At 40.5% G+C, this 12728-nt stretch overlaps 1 protein-coding gene across 2 annotated transcripts in view; it reads left to right on the forward strand.

The window, feature by feature from the left end:
- Nucleotides 1–12728, forward strand: part of BTBD7 (BTB domain containing 7) — a gene marked incomplete at its 5' end in the record, with an annotated part of 35434 nt that overhangs the window by 10849 nt on the left and 11857 nt on the right. For both annotated transcript variants that reach the window (XM_082000085.1, XM_082000086.1), the window contains 2 exons: nt 9529–9737; nt 11083–11158. In XM_082000085.1, the coding sequence (XP_081856211.1) occupies nt 9529–9737; nt 11083–11158 (285 nt within the window). The remainder of the gene's footprint in view (nt 1–9528; nt 9738–11082; nt 11159–12728) is intronic.

The following is a 12728-nucleotide window of genomic DNA, read 5'->3' on the forward strand; positions in this document are numbered from 1 at the left end:
CTGACTGTTGTATTCTAATAGATGGTTTCCCTATGATGAAGTCAGTGATAGTATGTGTATGTGCTGTGAATCTTTACTGTCCAAGTAAAACAAGACTACTTTATTTAGAATTTACTCTGGTTCCACCTTGATTTGTTTCAGCTGATGATTGTCGCTTACCTTCCAAGAGAAACTGAACTGGATCTCTGAATGAGCTGATTTGAATAAATGAACTAAGCAGCAAGCACATCTCATCTACAGAGTGGCTCATGCTGAAACCCATTTGTACCTAATAGCATACAGGCTGCTATTAGGGGGGCTCCAGTATTTGTTAACTATCAAAGTGATGCTCTTCACTGCTTTCATAGAGGCTGTGAGGATTACAGCCCTCTCCAGGAGGTTCAAGCACATCCCTTGGTCGAACGCTTTTGTGCTCTGCCTGCTTATTTCTGCACTCTGCTCCTGCTTTTGTGTCTTCAGGCTGCCTTGCTGCTCTCTTGTCAACTGTACTGGTGTGATCACAGTGACTCATGAAGATCAGGTTTAAAATCACTTACCCCTTCCTCTTCTGTAGCACAGTTACTAAAACCGGAACAGTCCCATATCTTGTTCATTGTGTGTTGTTAAAACAATCCCCCCTTCCAGTCTTACTGCACTGCTGTTGCAGAGAAGTTTGACTTCAGGTATCTTAAAATACAGGAATCCTCTTCTGCATCTTGGCCCTGTTGCTTACTGTCAGGAATAGTCTCACTGAGATAAGGAGTATGTTTTTCTGTTGCAGGTTTTTGGGTACTGGGACCCTATGAAGTAGTTTTGCTTGGGAATCTTTTCTGCCTGCTGAAAAGTGTGGGGGTGTTTTGGGGGTTTTTTTTGGTTTTTTTTTCCCTGCCTGATTCCAAAAAGTTTTCTAAAGTTAAATTGACGAAAAAGAACTTAATTTCAGGCTTTTTGCTTTGTTTTTATTTTTAGGTGTTGACTTTATCCTTGACAAGAATAAGAACTAAAAGACTTTATTTTAAAGCCATATTCAGTAGTGTGGCCTTTGATCTAGAAGCAGATACTGCCTGACATCAAAAGTACCCTTGATCTCAGCAGGACTGAAATACTGAAGTGCCAGGAAGCCCACAGTAGCAGTATTAAATACACACAAATGTATTCTGGGAAGATTAGAGCAAGTGTGTCAGTTATATATCAATGCAGCAGGAATGTTCAAAGGAACTAGTCTAGCATTTATAACTTTAAAATAAATTGGGTATGATTAAGTAAATATTAACATAAATATGACCTATTATCTCCTTACAATGATTCACTTGTACTCAAGCCTGAAATTACTGTTTAAATTCTATATATGGCTGGAGAAAGCAGGAAGTGGAAAGCATCTTCCTTAGAGCCAGTTACATTCCAGCGTTATATGCAAGGATAAAGAATTTGATGGAGTTGTGCAACTGGGCACATAAAATTTGTTTGCAGTGTCATAATTTGCAAAGAACCAGATCTTTTCACCGTGTTCAGATTTTTTTCAGCCACCTGTGTTCTAGGAAGTATATGGCATAAATACTGAACAGTGATGCCTGGCGGTGGTTCCTCCAAACATCAGCTCTTCTTCCCTCAGCCCTTCGTTGTTCCCATGTTAAGTTCTTTGCTCTGGTTTGTTATGGTTGAGTTGGCAGCTTTTTGTTTCTGACCCGCGGTTGTTTTCTGTTTAAGCTGGATCAGCTACACTGCCTGCCGCTGCTGCTGAATGCCTTTCTTAAGGGATGCTGAAGCCCAACCAAGGGCCATTTTATCATCTGATGGCTGCAAGAAGCCAAAAAAGTAGAAGTAGATTTCAGGCTTCCTAAATTCATGCATTTTGCATGTGGCAGAAGCAGAAGAGTAAATTCATTTGTGGTGTTTGGGAGAGAAAACATGAAAGAGCTTTTGCCACAAGTATTGAATGCTTTAAACATGTAACAACTACCTACACTTCTGGCTAAACTTTTACAACTTCAAAAATCCAGCTGTAAATATCTTAGAATGTTGAACAGCTTTATAATGGCCACAACATAAATGAAAATATTTTAAAATAACACAAGTTGCATTGTTTTTGTCTGGTCCCTAATTTAATATTTCAAATGGCTGGATAATATGCTATATTGGATTCGACATAACTTAACTGAGTTTTCATTGTGGAAGGATGGTTAGCATAACACACAATGCTGCCTGACCTAGCCTTCAGATCATATTTTTGTTTTTACAGTTAATCTGAAGTGCTATAAAGTTGTCAGCTTTGTATTTGAATAAGGCAAAAAATAATACTATATACTTTAACAGTGCCATAATAGATGTACTTTGAATTCAACCTTTCAAGGATAGGAGTACATGAATGTTTTAAATTTTCGTTCTTAGAAAAACCAGCAGAGGAATTAAAAACAGCTCAAAAGAGGTACTGGACTTAGCAATAGACTTCAGCAGTGTTTGACTGCTAATGCCCATTGAGTCCTTCTGGGTCTCCAGTGCTACTTAGGTCTTGTTTTCTCTTCTGCAAAAGATTCACATAGTTTTTTACTTTCACATAACCGAAACTTGTATGCTTCAGAGTTCTAAAATGTGAACAATAATGCACCTGCAAGTTAGAGTCTTGGCATCAGTTACCTATTAACTTAATCTCCTTTTAAAGATTTTTTTTTTAATTATTATTTTTAAACAATTTAGGGAGGAGATGGAAGAGAAAAGCACTAAAACTTCAAGAAGCTAGAAACCTGTAGCATTCCTTTAAGACAGAGAATATGGTGCTGCCAGGAGGCAATAAATACTAATAAACTGGGAAAGTCAGCCTGCATCCAGAAGAGAAGATGGATGCTGAACTTCTTCACAGTACAGTTATAAGAAAGTAGATGCTGTTGCAGTTACTGCTTATGTGGTAACCAGTTAAAAAGGTATAGTTTCCTGTAGGTCTTCTGACTTGCTGTTTTTGTAACTGATGTTTTTCCTACTGCTGTGGAGAACCGATACTCCTATTGCTATGTCTTTCGGTTGAATCTGACACGTTTGGCTGTCAAAAGTGGTACTGCCACCCTGCCTCCTGAAGTACTCCTTTTCTGTTCTCTATGCTGGTAGTAGGGTTTGTACTATTGGGGACCTAATGCTGCTGGAAGTACAATCGACAGAAGTCGGTTGACTAGTTCATTGAGTGGCCACCCAAGCACCAGTGTCACAGAAGAGCAGGAGATGTGGAGTGTAAGATGATGACAGTCTGGTTTAATACCACTATATAAAGTGGTTAGTGTCCATGACTGCTCCCACAGCCTGTGAGTGCAGGCTGCCTTCTAAGGAATCCTTAGCAAGTACAGTACACGTTTGCATCTTTGGGTCTGTAAGATGTGGGAAAGAGGCTCAACAAATGTTGTGTTCCTTTTTCCTTTCTACTCCTGTCAGAAGCTTGGTTAGAACAGCAAGGGTGCTTATGGATGGGTGAGATGAGCATCTCTGGAACTTTCAAACACAGTCCATACTAACTCCAGGTCATGCCTCTGAACTGTTCTCTACAGGCCAGCAAATTCAAAAAGTATGGTTCCTGGTCGCCAGCGTGGTCTCTCCTAATATGACAAACTTAAAACATTGACTAGCTTCTAGACTCCAGTTCAGTGTCAAGATGAATTCTTATTACTTTGTTTTTCTTGGCCTCACTGGTTTGCATAAGGGGAAAGATCACCGCCACAGAATGAGTTAAATCAAGCTAACAATTTTGTAGTAAAAACTTTGCTTAATTCCACTTTTGCTAGCTTTTGAAGGCACTTAATTTGTCTTTAGTAGGTCTGTCAACTGTCCTGATAAGATCCCAAGCTACTAGCTAGTATGCCAAACATGTGCTCAAGCTGTTTCTGTTTGGAAGGGCTATAGAATTATGTTTGAGAGAGAACTGGGGAAGCAGAAAGGACTTGTTTGCAGGCAGGACCTATTGGTATCCAGCAAAAGGAGTGCACGGAATAGTCTTATTTTTCCAAAATGTGATAGCCATCTTTCATTTCTTTAGACTCCAAGTTGAATCTCTGAAAAATACTAATGGTCACAGAAGCTTGTGATACAGCAAACGGATCTTGGAAAGGCTGTTGCTGCCTGAATATTATAAAATAGTACTCATAGGAGAAAAATGCTCTATTCCATGGTGAAGAGCAATATTGTGGCTATTAGATGACTGCTTTTTTTGCCAAGTGGCTGATTGTTAAAGCAAAAAAAACTTCTGCCAAAGAAGAAATGAAATTGGATTCCTTCCATAGCTAGAATTGTGTTGCCCCATTTTTTTTCAGAAAACACTTTAATTATTACCTTCTGCTTACCTCAGAAGAAATACTTTTGATAATCCTGCAGTTGCTAAGATTACATGGGGAAAAGGACTGTTTCATTTGCTAGGCATCCTAAATGAGCTTTTCACCTGATGATGTCCTATTATTGGTAGTTGTGCAATGATTAGTAGTTGTGCAGTAAGTGGACTTGACAGAAGAATTGAGACTGAGCTGATGCTCTGTTTCTATAAACCAGTGTTGCTGAGATCTTTGGAACTGTATTTCTTGCAGAAATGTAGTTTTCTGTCTTTGCAGGGGGCAGGTATCGTTACTTTTTCAAAAATGAATGTCAGACGAAATACTATGAATCGCATTCACTTTGAGATAAGTCTCTTTGCTCTTTGAGTTTCCTCCTGACCGATTTCAGTGAGTGTGTTTACATGTTGCCTTTGAAATGAAGCAGTCCTTACGTGTAATCTTTAGACTTTAGGGAGTTGTAATCACATGCTGAAGTCAGCTTTCATGCAAACAGAATAATGGCATGCAAAAAATTTGTGGTAGGATGTAGCAGGGCAAGACTTAGTGCAGCACAATAGATGACCCTAAAGAATGGTTTCAAACAACTTGTGTGTTTCTTATTCAGGGAAGAAAACTCCTCTTTTAAGCATACTGCAACTACTTATGGTTAGCTTGCGTTGGCTGTGCCAAGTTTGTTGGTAAATTAACATTTTCCTTTTCTGAGACCCAAAGGGAAAGATAAGAGGAACTCGCATGACGAAGTTAAATACAATGTCAGCCATTAACTATGTAAGTAAAAATACAAGGAAAACTGTAAGTAAAAATGGATCCTGGAGTGGAAAGCTTCAGACTTCATTTATTCCTATTCACAGAATTACTAAGGTTGGAAAGGACCTTCAAGATCATCAAGTCCAACCATTAATTCAGCGCCACCATGTTCCCTAAACCATGTCCTGAAGCGCCACATCCACACGTTTTTTTGAGCACTTCCAGGGATGGTGACTCCACCACCTCCCTGGGCAGCCTGTTCCAACGCTTGACCACCCTCTCGGTGAAGAGATTTTTCCTAATATCCAATCTAAACCTCCCCTGGCACAACTTGAGGCCATTTCCTCTCGTCCTATCACTAGTTAGTTGGGAGAAGAGGCCAACACCCACCTTTCAGGTAGTTGTAGAGAGCGAGAAGGTCTCCCCTCAGCCTCTTTTTCTCTAGACTGAACAATCTCAGTTCCCTCAGCTGCTCCTCATAAGACTTGTTTTCCAGACCCCTCACCAGCTTCGTTGCCCTTCTTTGGACACGCTCCAGCACCTCAGCATCCTTCTTGTAGTGAGGGGCCCAAAACTGAACACAGTATTCAAGGTGCGGCCTCACCAGTGCCGGGTACAGGGGCATGATCGCTTCCTTACTCCTGCTGGCCACACTATTTCTGATACAGGCCAGGATGCTGTTGGCCTTCTTGGCCACCCGGGCACACTGCCGGCTCATGTTCAACCAGCTGTCAACCAGCACCCCCAGGTCCTTTTCCGCTGGGCAGCTCTCCAGCCACTCCTCCCCAAGCCTGTAGCGTTGCATGGGGTTGTTGTGACCGAAGTGCAGGACGCAGCACTTGGCCTTATTAAACGTCATACAGTTGACCTCTGCCTATCGATCCAGCCTGTCCAGATCCCTCTGCAGGGCCCTCCTACCCTCCAGCAGATCAAACTCCCACCCAACTTGGTGTCATCTGCAAACTTACTGAGGGAGGACTCGATCCCCTCATCCAGATCGTGGATAAAGATACTGAACTAGACCAGCCCCAGGAGAATGCTGTGGGAGACCCTGTCAAAGGCTTTACTAAAGTCCAGGTGGACAACATCCACAGCCTTTCGCTCATCCACTAGGAGGGTTACCTGGTCATAGAAGGAGATCAGGTTGGTCAAGCAGGACCTGCCTTTCATGAACCCATGCTGGCTGGGCCTGATCCCTTGGTTGTCCTTCATATGCCCTGTGAGCACTCTCAAGACGAACTGCTCCATGATCTTCCCCGGTACGGAGGTCAGGCTGACAGGCCTGCAGTTCCCAGGATCCTCCTTCCGGCCTTTCTTGTAGATGGGCATCACATTGGCAAGCCTCCAGTCGTCTGGGACCTCCCCTGTTAATCAGGACTGCTGGTAAATGATGGAGAGTGGCTTGGCGAGCTCCTCTGCCAGCTCACTCAGTACCCATCAGACCCCATAGACTTGTGGGTGTCCAGGTGGCTTAGCAGGTCCTCAACTGCTTCCTCCTGGATTATGGGTGAGGAATCCACCCCCGTCTTCCAGCTCAGGGGGCTGAATACCCTGCGGATACCTGGACTGGCTATTAAAGACTGAGGCAAAGAAAGCATTAAGTACCTCAACCTTGTCCTCATCCTTGGAGACAATGTTCCCCGCCATATCCAATAAGGGATGGAGATTCTCCTTGCCTCTCTTTTTGTTGTTAATATATTTGTAGAAACATTTTTTATTATCCTTTACAACTGTAGCCAGACTGAGTGCTAGCTGGGCTTTTGCCTTTCTAATTTTGTCTCTGCTTGACCTAACAAGATCCTTGTACTCTTCGGGAGTTGCCTTCCTTTTCTTCCAGATGTGATAAACTCTCCTTTTTTTCCCCGAGTCCCAGCGAAATCCCTCTGTTCAGCCAGGCCGGTCGCCTTCCCCTCCAGCTCTTCTAACATGCTGGGGCTTTTTTTAAGGCAGGTTGGGTTTTTTTAAACACTGTTTTTTCAGATTCTTGACCAGAATTTTTGAAGTCTTCGGAGTGAGACTTATCCTTTAGGCCGCTGAGCAATTCCCCCATCTGGAGGGTGCAGTTTCTCTAACCTGTACCAAAACCCAAGGAGTGCATTTCAGAGCAGTTCTCATCCTCTGCTCTTGTCGGTACCAGTGATGATAGGGCTGATGTTCTAAGTGCTTCCAATCAATCTTGGCTGCATGTTCACTGCTCACTTTAGGCTAGTCCTCACCATGCAGGTTAGAGGTCAATATCTATGGGATGGCATCTGTTCTTACTTGTAGTAGTAATAACAATACATAACCTGATTGTACTAGGTAGCTCTGAGAAGTGCCATATTAATTCAGTAACGGTAAGGCACAAAGGAGGTGCACTGAAACACGATTCAACACTTACTCCTTTGTCAAAAGCAAATGGAGAGTCTAACATGGGGTGAATAGCGTAATTCTGCCTTTAATGCAGCATTCAGAAATGTGTATGCTTTTGCTAGCCCTACTGTTAGCGGCTGCATTGATATATGGCTTTCCTTTTCTCAGGTGAATCAGACATGTGAAAAACAACCCATCCAAGTGCTTGTTGAGGAAAGTTTGGTTTAAGTATGAACTGGTGTAAAATTTACTACTGTTGGGGAGGGTCAGGCATTATTCTTATAAATTCCTTTGGAAAATGAATAAAAATTGTTTCCAAAATTACACATGCATTCAGACATATTCCTGGAATTTGCTGCAAACATTCTCACTGAGCACTGACTGTATTTATTATATTCACTGTATTTTTTTTTTATAGTTAGAAAATTTTAATGGTGGAATATTCTCATAATTAACATGCTAGCTTTTTTTATACCATTAAGTAGAAATACATGTGTTTAATAGGACAGGAAGATTTATTACCTGCCTCATGTTTAAACTGTTGCTTCCTAGTACCTTCTTTATCTTTCCTGCTTAAGTTTCCCTTTTCAGTGACTTTGCTCCTAAGTAGTAGTCCCTTTGACAGATAGCCTTCTACTTTGAAGTAGCACGTTCACTTGTTACTAACTTACTTCTTAATAACTTACCCTTTGCATTATTAGTTGTGCCAGAAATGGAGTTTATATTCTGCATGCTGGCCTATGTAGAAAAGCAAGATTTTTGTTGTAATTCTATTAATTTCTGCTAGTGTGTCTTACATGTATGCAACCAGTTCAGAAATATGTAGCATCAGGAAAGCCTCTTTGATCTTTGTCTTGACAAACATTAAAGTTACTGGGCTAAACACTTCCTTACTCAGCTTAGTCCAAGAGCTCAGTAATGAGGTACAGTTCTCTAAACAACGTCAAAGTTGAGTTTTTAAATATCCTTGAAACTGAGAAAAATGATGATGTATAAAGTAAAATAATTGCAGTGTAAGCATGCTGCTCTGAACTGCCCAGGGACCTCTCGTGGGCATAAGCACAGCTGTAATCTTGTGGCTGTAGTGGGTTGAGACTGGAATGTATAATTCTGGAATAGGATTTTTTTTTTTCTTTAAATTGCTGTCTTTGTAGTACAAATAGAAATAGTATTCTGTGTATATGTAAACCAGATGTAAAAATGAAATCAGGAACGTGCTGTTGGTGACTTCAAGCTACAACATTGAGGTACCATCTTTCTTAACTCGGTAACCCCAAGTACCCCTGTTTTCAGCCCTCCTTTCTTCCAAATCTGCTTCATCTGCCTTCGGGAGACTTAAATATCCCCTGTCACTTCTTCAGAAGACATGTACTCTGTGAAAGAGTAAATTCTAATGCAGCAATGGGTACGAAGAAACTGTAGCAGACTCACCACCAGTTAGAATACCAGCCTCTTGGATGCTTCACTTTCTGCATCCCTATCTGAGGAGGTGCTCGGTGTCCTGCCACCCTCTGTGTCTTGCTTGATAGGGAGGCAGGAGTGGTGGCCTAGGGCATCCACCTGCTGCTTCCTGCCTTCTCTGTGAGTCAGAACATGTTGCTTTGCTGCCGTCATCCTGTGCTGAGTAGCCAGGTACCAACAGTGTCACAGCTTTTGTTTCTGCTCCTCTTCATGATCTGTCTCAGGAGGGTCCACATGAAAAGTGATACAGATGAAAATCCCACCTCTGTTATGGTTTATAGGCTTCTGTGAATCTGCTCTAAACAATAGTGACTCAACTTCAAATATGCAACTTGAAAATGTGTTAAACAGTCAGAGAATGTATATTAACCAAAGGAGGTTCTAGTAAGGCTGAACTAGCTTTCCAGTTGTTCATCCAGGCATGCCAGCAGACATGTTGTTGGTTCATGTGCCTTTAAAAGGTGAATGACTGTATAGCTGGAATCCTAAACCACAATTAAAATTATTACACTTTTAGTCAGAATTTAACCCCATTTGCAACCTTGGTCCGTAGGGCACTTCTGTTTTTACCCTCACTGAGGGGGTCATATAACCCTTTGTATTACAGACTTAGTCATATGTATTATTCCTTTAGGATCAAAGTGCCTCTATAACAACATCATTGATCTTTGCTTTTGTTTTGTAGGCTGTGAAGATATTATTGCTGAGAGCATCTCACTAGACACCTTAATTGCCATTCTGAAGTGGAGCTCTCAGCCGTACGGTTCCAAATGGGTACATCGTCAAGCGCTACATTTCCTCTGTGAGGAGTTTACCCAGATCATGACTTCAGATGTCTTCTATGAACTCAGCAAGGACCACCTACTCACAGCTATTCAGTCTGACTATTTACAGGTAGCCTGCAATGCAGAATACAGCTGGTCCTGCTTGAAGCAGGATGTGTTATACCATTACTGGAAGTGCTTGGGAGTAGCTCATTTTAAATTGTAGGCAAGAGTGGGTTTGTATACACACTAAGCATTCCTTTGTAATATGTGAAAAATGAAATTGAATTAGTGATTAAGAAAACTATTTTGTTCTTGGCTTTTAACACAACCCAAATTGATGGTGTATGCTATTGTGTAGAAGGCTAATAATAGCTCAGGAATGGCTGAAAATTATTTTAAACAAAGCATTTCATAAAAATTATGTGGTGGTAGCAGTTTTGCTGTAACAACATACATCCTCGTTGGGGGTAGCGGGAGCTAATAAATTAGTAATCATTCAGAAGGCTTAATTTATTTTTTAGGGGAGACATAAAAATACCTTTCCTGACAAGCACTGCAGACTTTCTTTTTTTTTTTGTGACTTTCTTTCAGTGATTGTGTGGTTTTAGGGAGAAGAAACCATACTGACTAATGGAAAGCTTGTGGATTTTTGCTGCTATTTATCTTCAGGGGAGCTATCTTGATAATGATGATCAGCCTTTTATAGCTTAAAGATGACTGGATTATTACTATTTTTAATCGTATCCATCCCAATCTTATCTTTTTTTTTCTTAAAGTACAAAGTTTTGGGGTTTTTTTAATTGTTTACTTAAACATTTCAGGAATTACAGTAACAGTACTGTTGATCTTCTGATGAGTGTGTATTATGACTAAATTTCCTACCCTAGTTGTTAAGAAATTAGGTAGATAAGTTTAAATTTTTCAGTACATGATTTTTTTTCCCCTCTAAAAATGTTAAGTGGTTAGCACATACATATAGGTATGAATACAGCAAAGTTGTTTTGTTTCTGGTATTACTGAAAATTGTTCTCTTCACTACATTATAATTTAGTTGGTTTGATTACTTTCGTAGTTTTCCAGGCTGTGCAGATACAGAATTTGTAATGTTAAACAAGAGATTCAAACACCCAGTGTTAGAACTGCCCCTTTTAATTAACTTTAATCATTCAAATTTAATATCTCTAAGTTTTCACGCCAGAGAAAAACTTTCCTTCTGTAGAATTTTTTTTTCCTCTTTTTAAGGATTCAATGAGTGACATGAATCTAGAAACCATAGTGGTGATATACCAGCAGTACTACCTTAAAATATCTGGAGGAAGTGGTATAGCAAATCATAAACTACAAATCCTTACTTTGCTCTTGGTACAGTTGTGTTTCTTTATAGCTGTAAAAGACCTGTGTATGTGATTATTGTGTGTGTGTGTGACATTAAACTAAGTACATACATATTGCTGGCTTTCTCTTTCTACCAGGCAAGTGAACAAGATATTCTTAAATACCTGATTAAATGGGGAGAGCACCAGTTGATGAAGAGAATAGCAGATCGTGGTAAGGATCCTTTAAACCACACAGTAGTAAATCAAATAAACCAAAAATATATATGGAAGTTCTTTTTTTGTGGGTAATCTGTAACTTAAGGAAAATTAATCTACTTTGTTCGTAGTATGGTCAAAACTAAACAAATGCGCTACTTTTTTTAAAAGCTTTTGTTCTCTAAGAAACAAGAATGCAGGCATTCTGAGGGAGCTGGGATTGTTTAGCCTCAAGAAGAAAATGCTTAGGGAGGATCTTGGCAAAGTCTATAAATATCTAATGGCAGGAAGCAAAGAAAATAGAGCAACACTCTTCTCTTGGTACCCAGGACAGGATGAGAGACAGGGAGGCATTAACTGAAATACAGGAAATTCTGTTTAAAGACAAGAAACTGAAGATGGTTGGACGCTGAAACAGATTACCCAGAGTAGTTACGGGTTCTCCATCCCTGGAGGCGTTCAAAACCCAACTGAACATAATTGTCAGCAACCTGCTCTACCCTGCCTGGGGAGGTGTGGGGAGAGGGTGGTAGTTGTGGCTGGACCAAACTTGTAGAGGTCCTTTCAACCTCTATGACTGTCTGATTTTTAAGTCTGGTTGATTCTCTATTGTCTCAGAATTATTTTTCTTGTAATTAATTCATCAAATGTAAAGGATGCTGCAGACTGCAGGATTTTTTTTTTTCTGTGCTCATGCAGGCTTCTTACAGTAGTCTTAGTCTTAGTTACTGTGTCATCAGTCTGAGTATGTTTCTCCCACAGAAATCTGTGTTAGTGAGAAATAAACCATCAAGTGGCATCAGTGTTTTTCCTCAAGTAGATATAAATGGATTTTTATTAGCTCAGATGCATATTATTGCTACAGTAGTAACTTCAAGGGCAATCTCACATGTGTTGGATGTGGGAAGTAGTTTAAATATATATTTTCCAAATAACAGGTGCAAGTAGTTTGTAGTTCATCCCCACCACAAAGTATCAATCAGATAGTACGATGAGAGGAACAGAAAGGGAAGAACCTGACTGTGTGAAAACAGAGCAATGCTGGTGTGGCTACTATCTTTGGAGGGCTGGTCATGTTTTTGAAATCCACTGTTGCTGCTTGTGATACAACTGCTTTGTCATGGACATGTTATATGAAACATCATGAAGTCAGTCATAAAGCATCAAAGAGTCAGTTAAAATATGTGCTTTTAGTGACCTGAGTGAGTATTGACTTTCTATCTTCAAAACAAGATTTTTCTAAGCATTTGTCTTAAAGAACATTGGAAGGTAATGAAGCCAGTTAAACACCAACAAACCTGGTCTGGAGGAGAAGCTGCTCATTTGGAGTAATTGTGCAGCTTCCCCGTCTGTGGCGTTCATTAAGTAAATAGGTCATTTCTCTTTCCTGACATCATCGATTAACATGATAAGCAAAAGCAGAAACGAGCTACACCAAGTTCTGTCAGATTAGGGCCAAATTTAGTCTAGTGATTTGGTGTAAATTCCTCAGTGATGCTCCTGACTTTGCAGCTCTGGATATGTGGTGGTGTCAGTCAAATACTAGAGAGCGTTAGGAATTGTAATGGGCTGTGGCCAAAACTTGG

This window comes from Phaethon aethereus (genome assembly GCF_964289735.1).
Source record: "Phaethon aethereus genome assembly, chromosome: 5".
In the NCBI taxonomy this organism is placed as follows: domain Eukaryota; kingdom Metazoa; phylum Chordata; class Aves; order Phaethontiformes; family Phaethontidae; genus Phaethon; species Phaethon aethereus.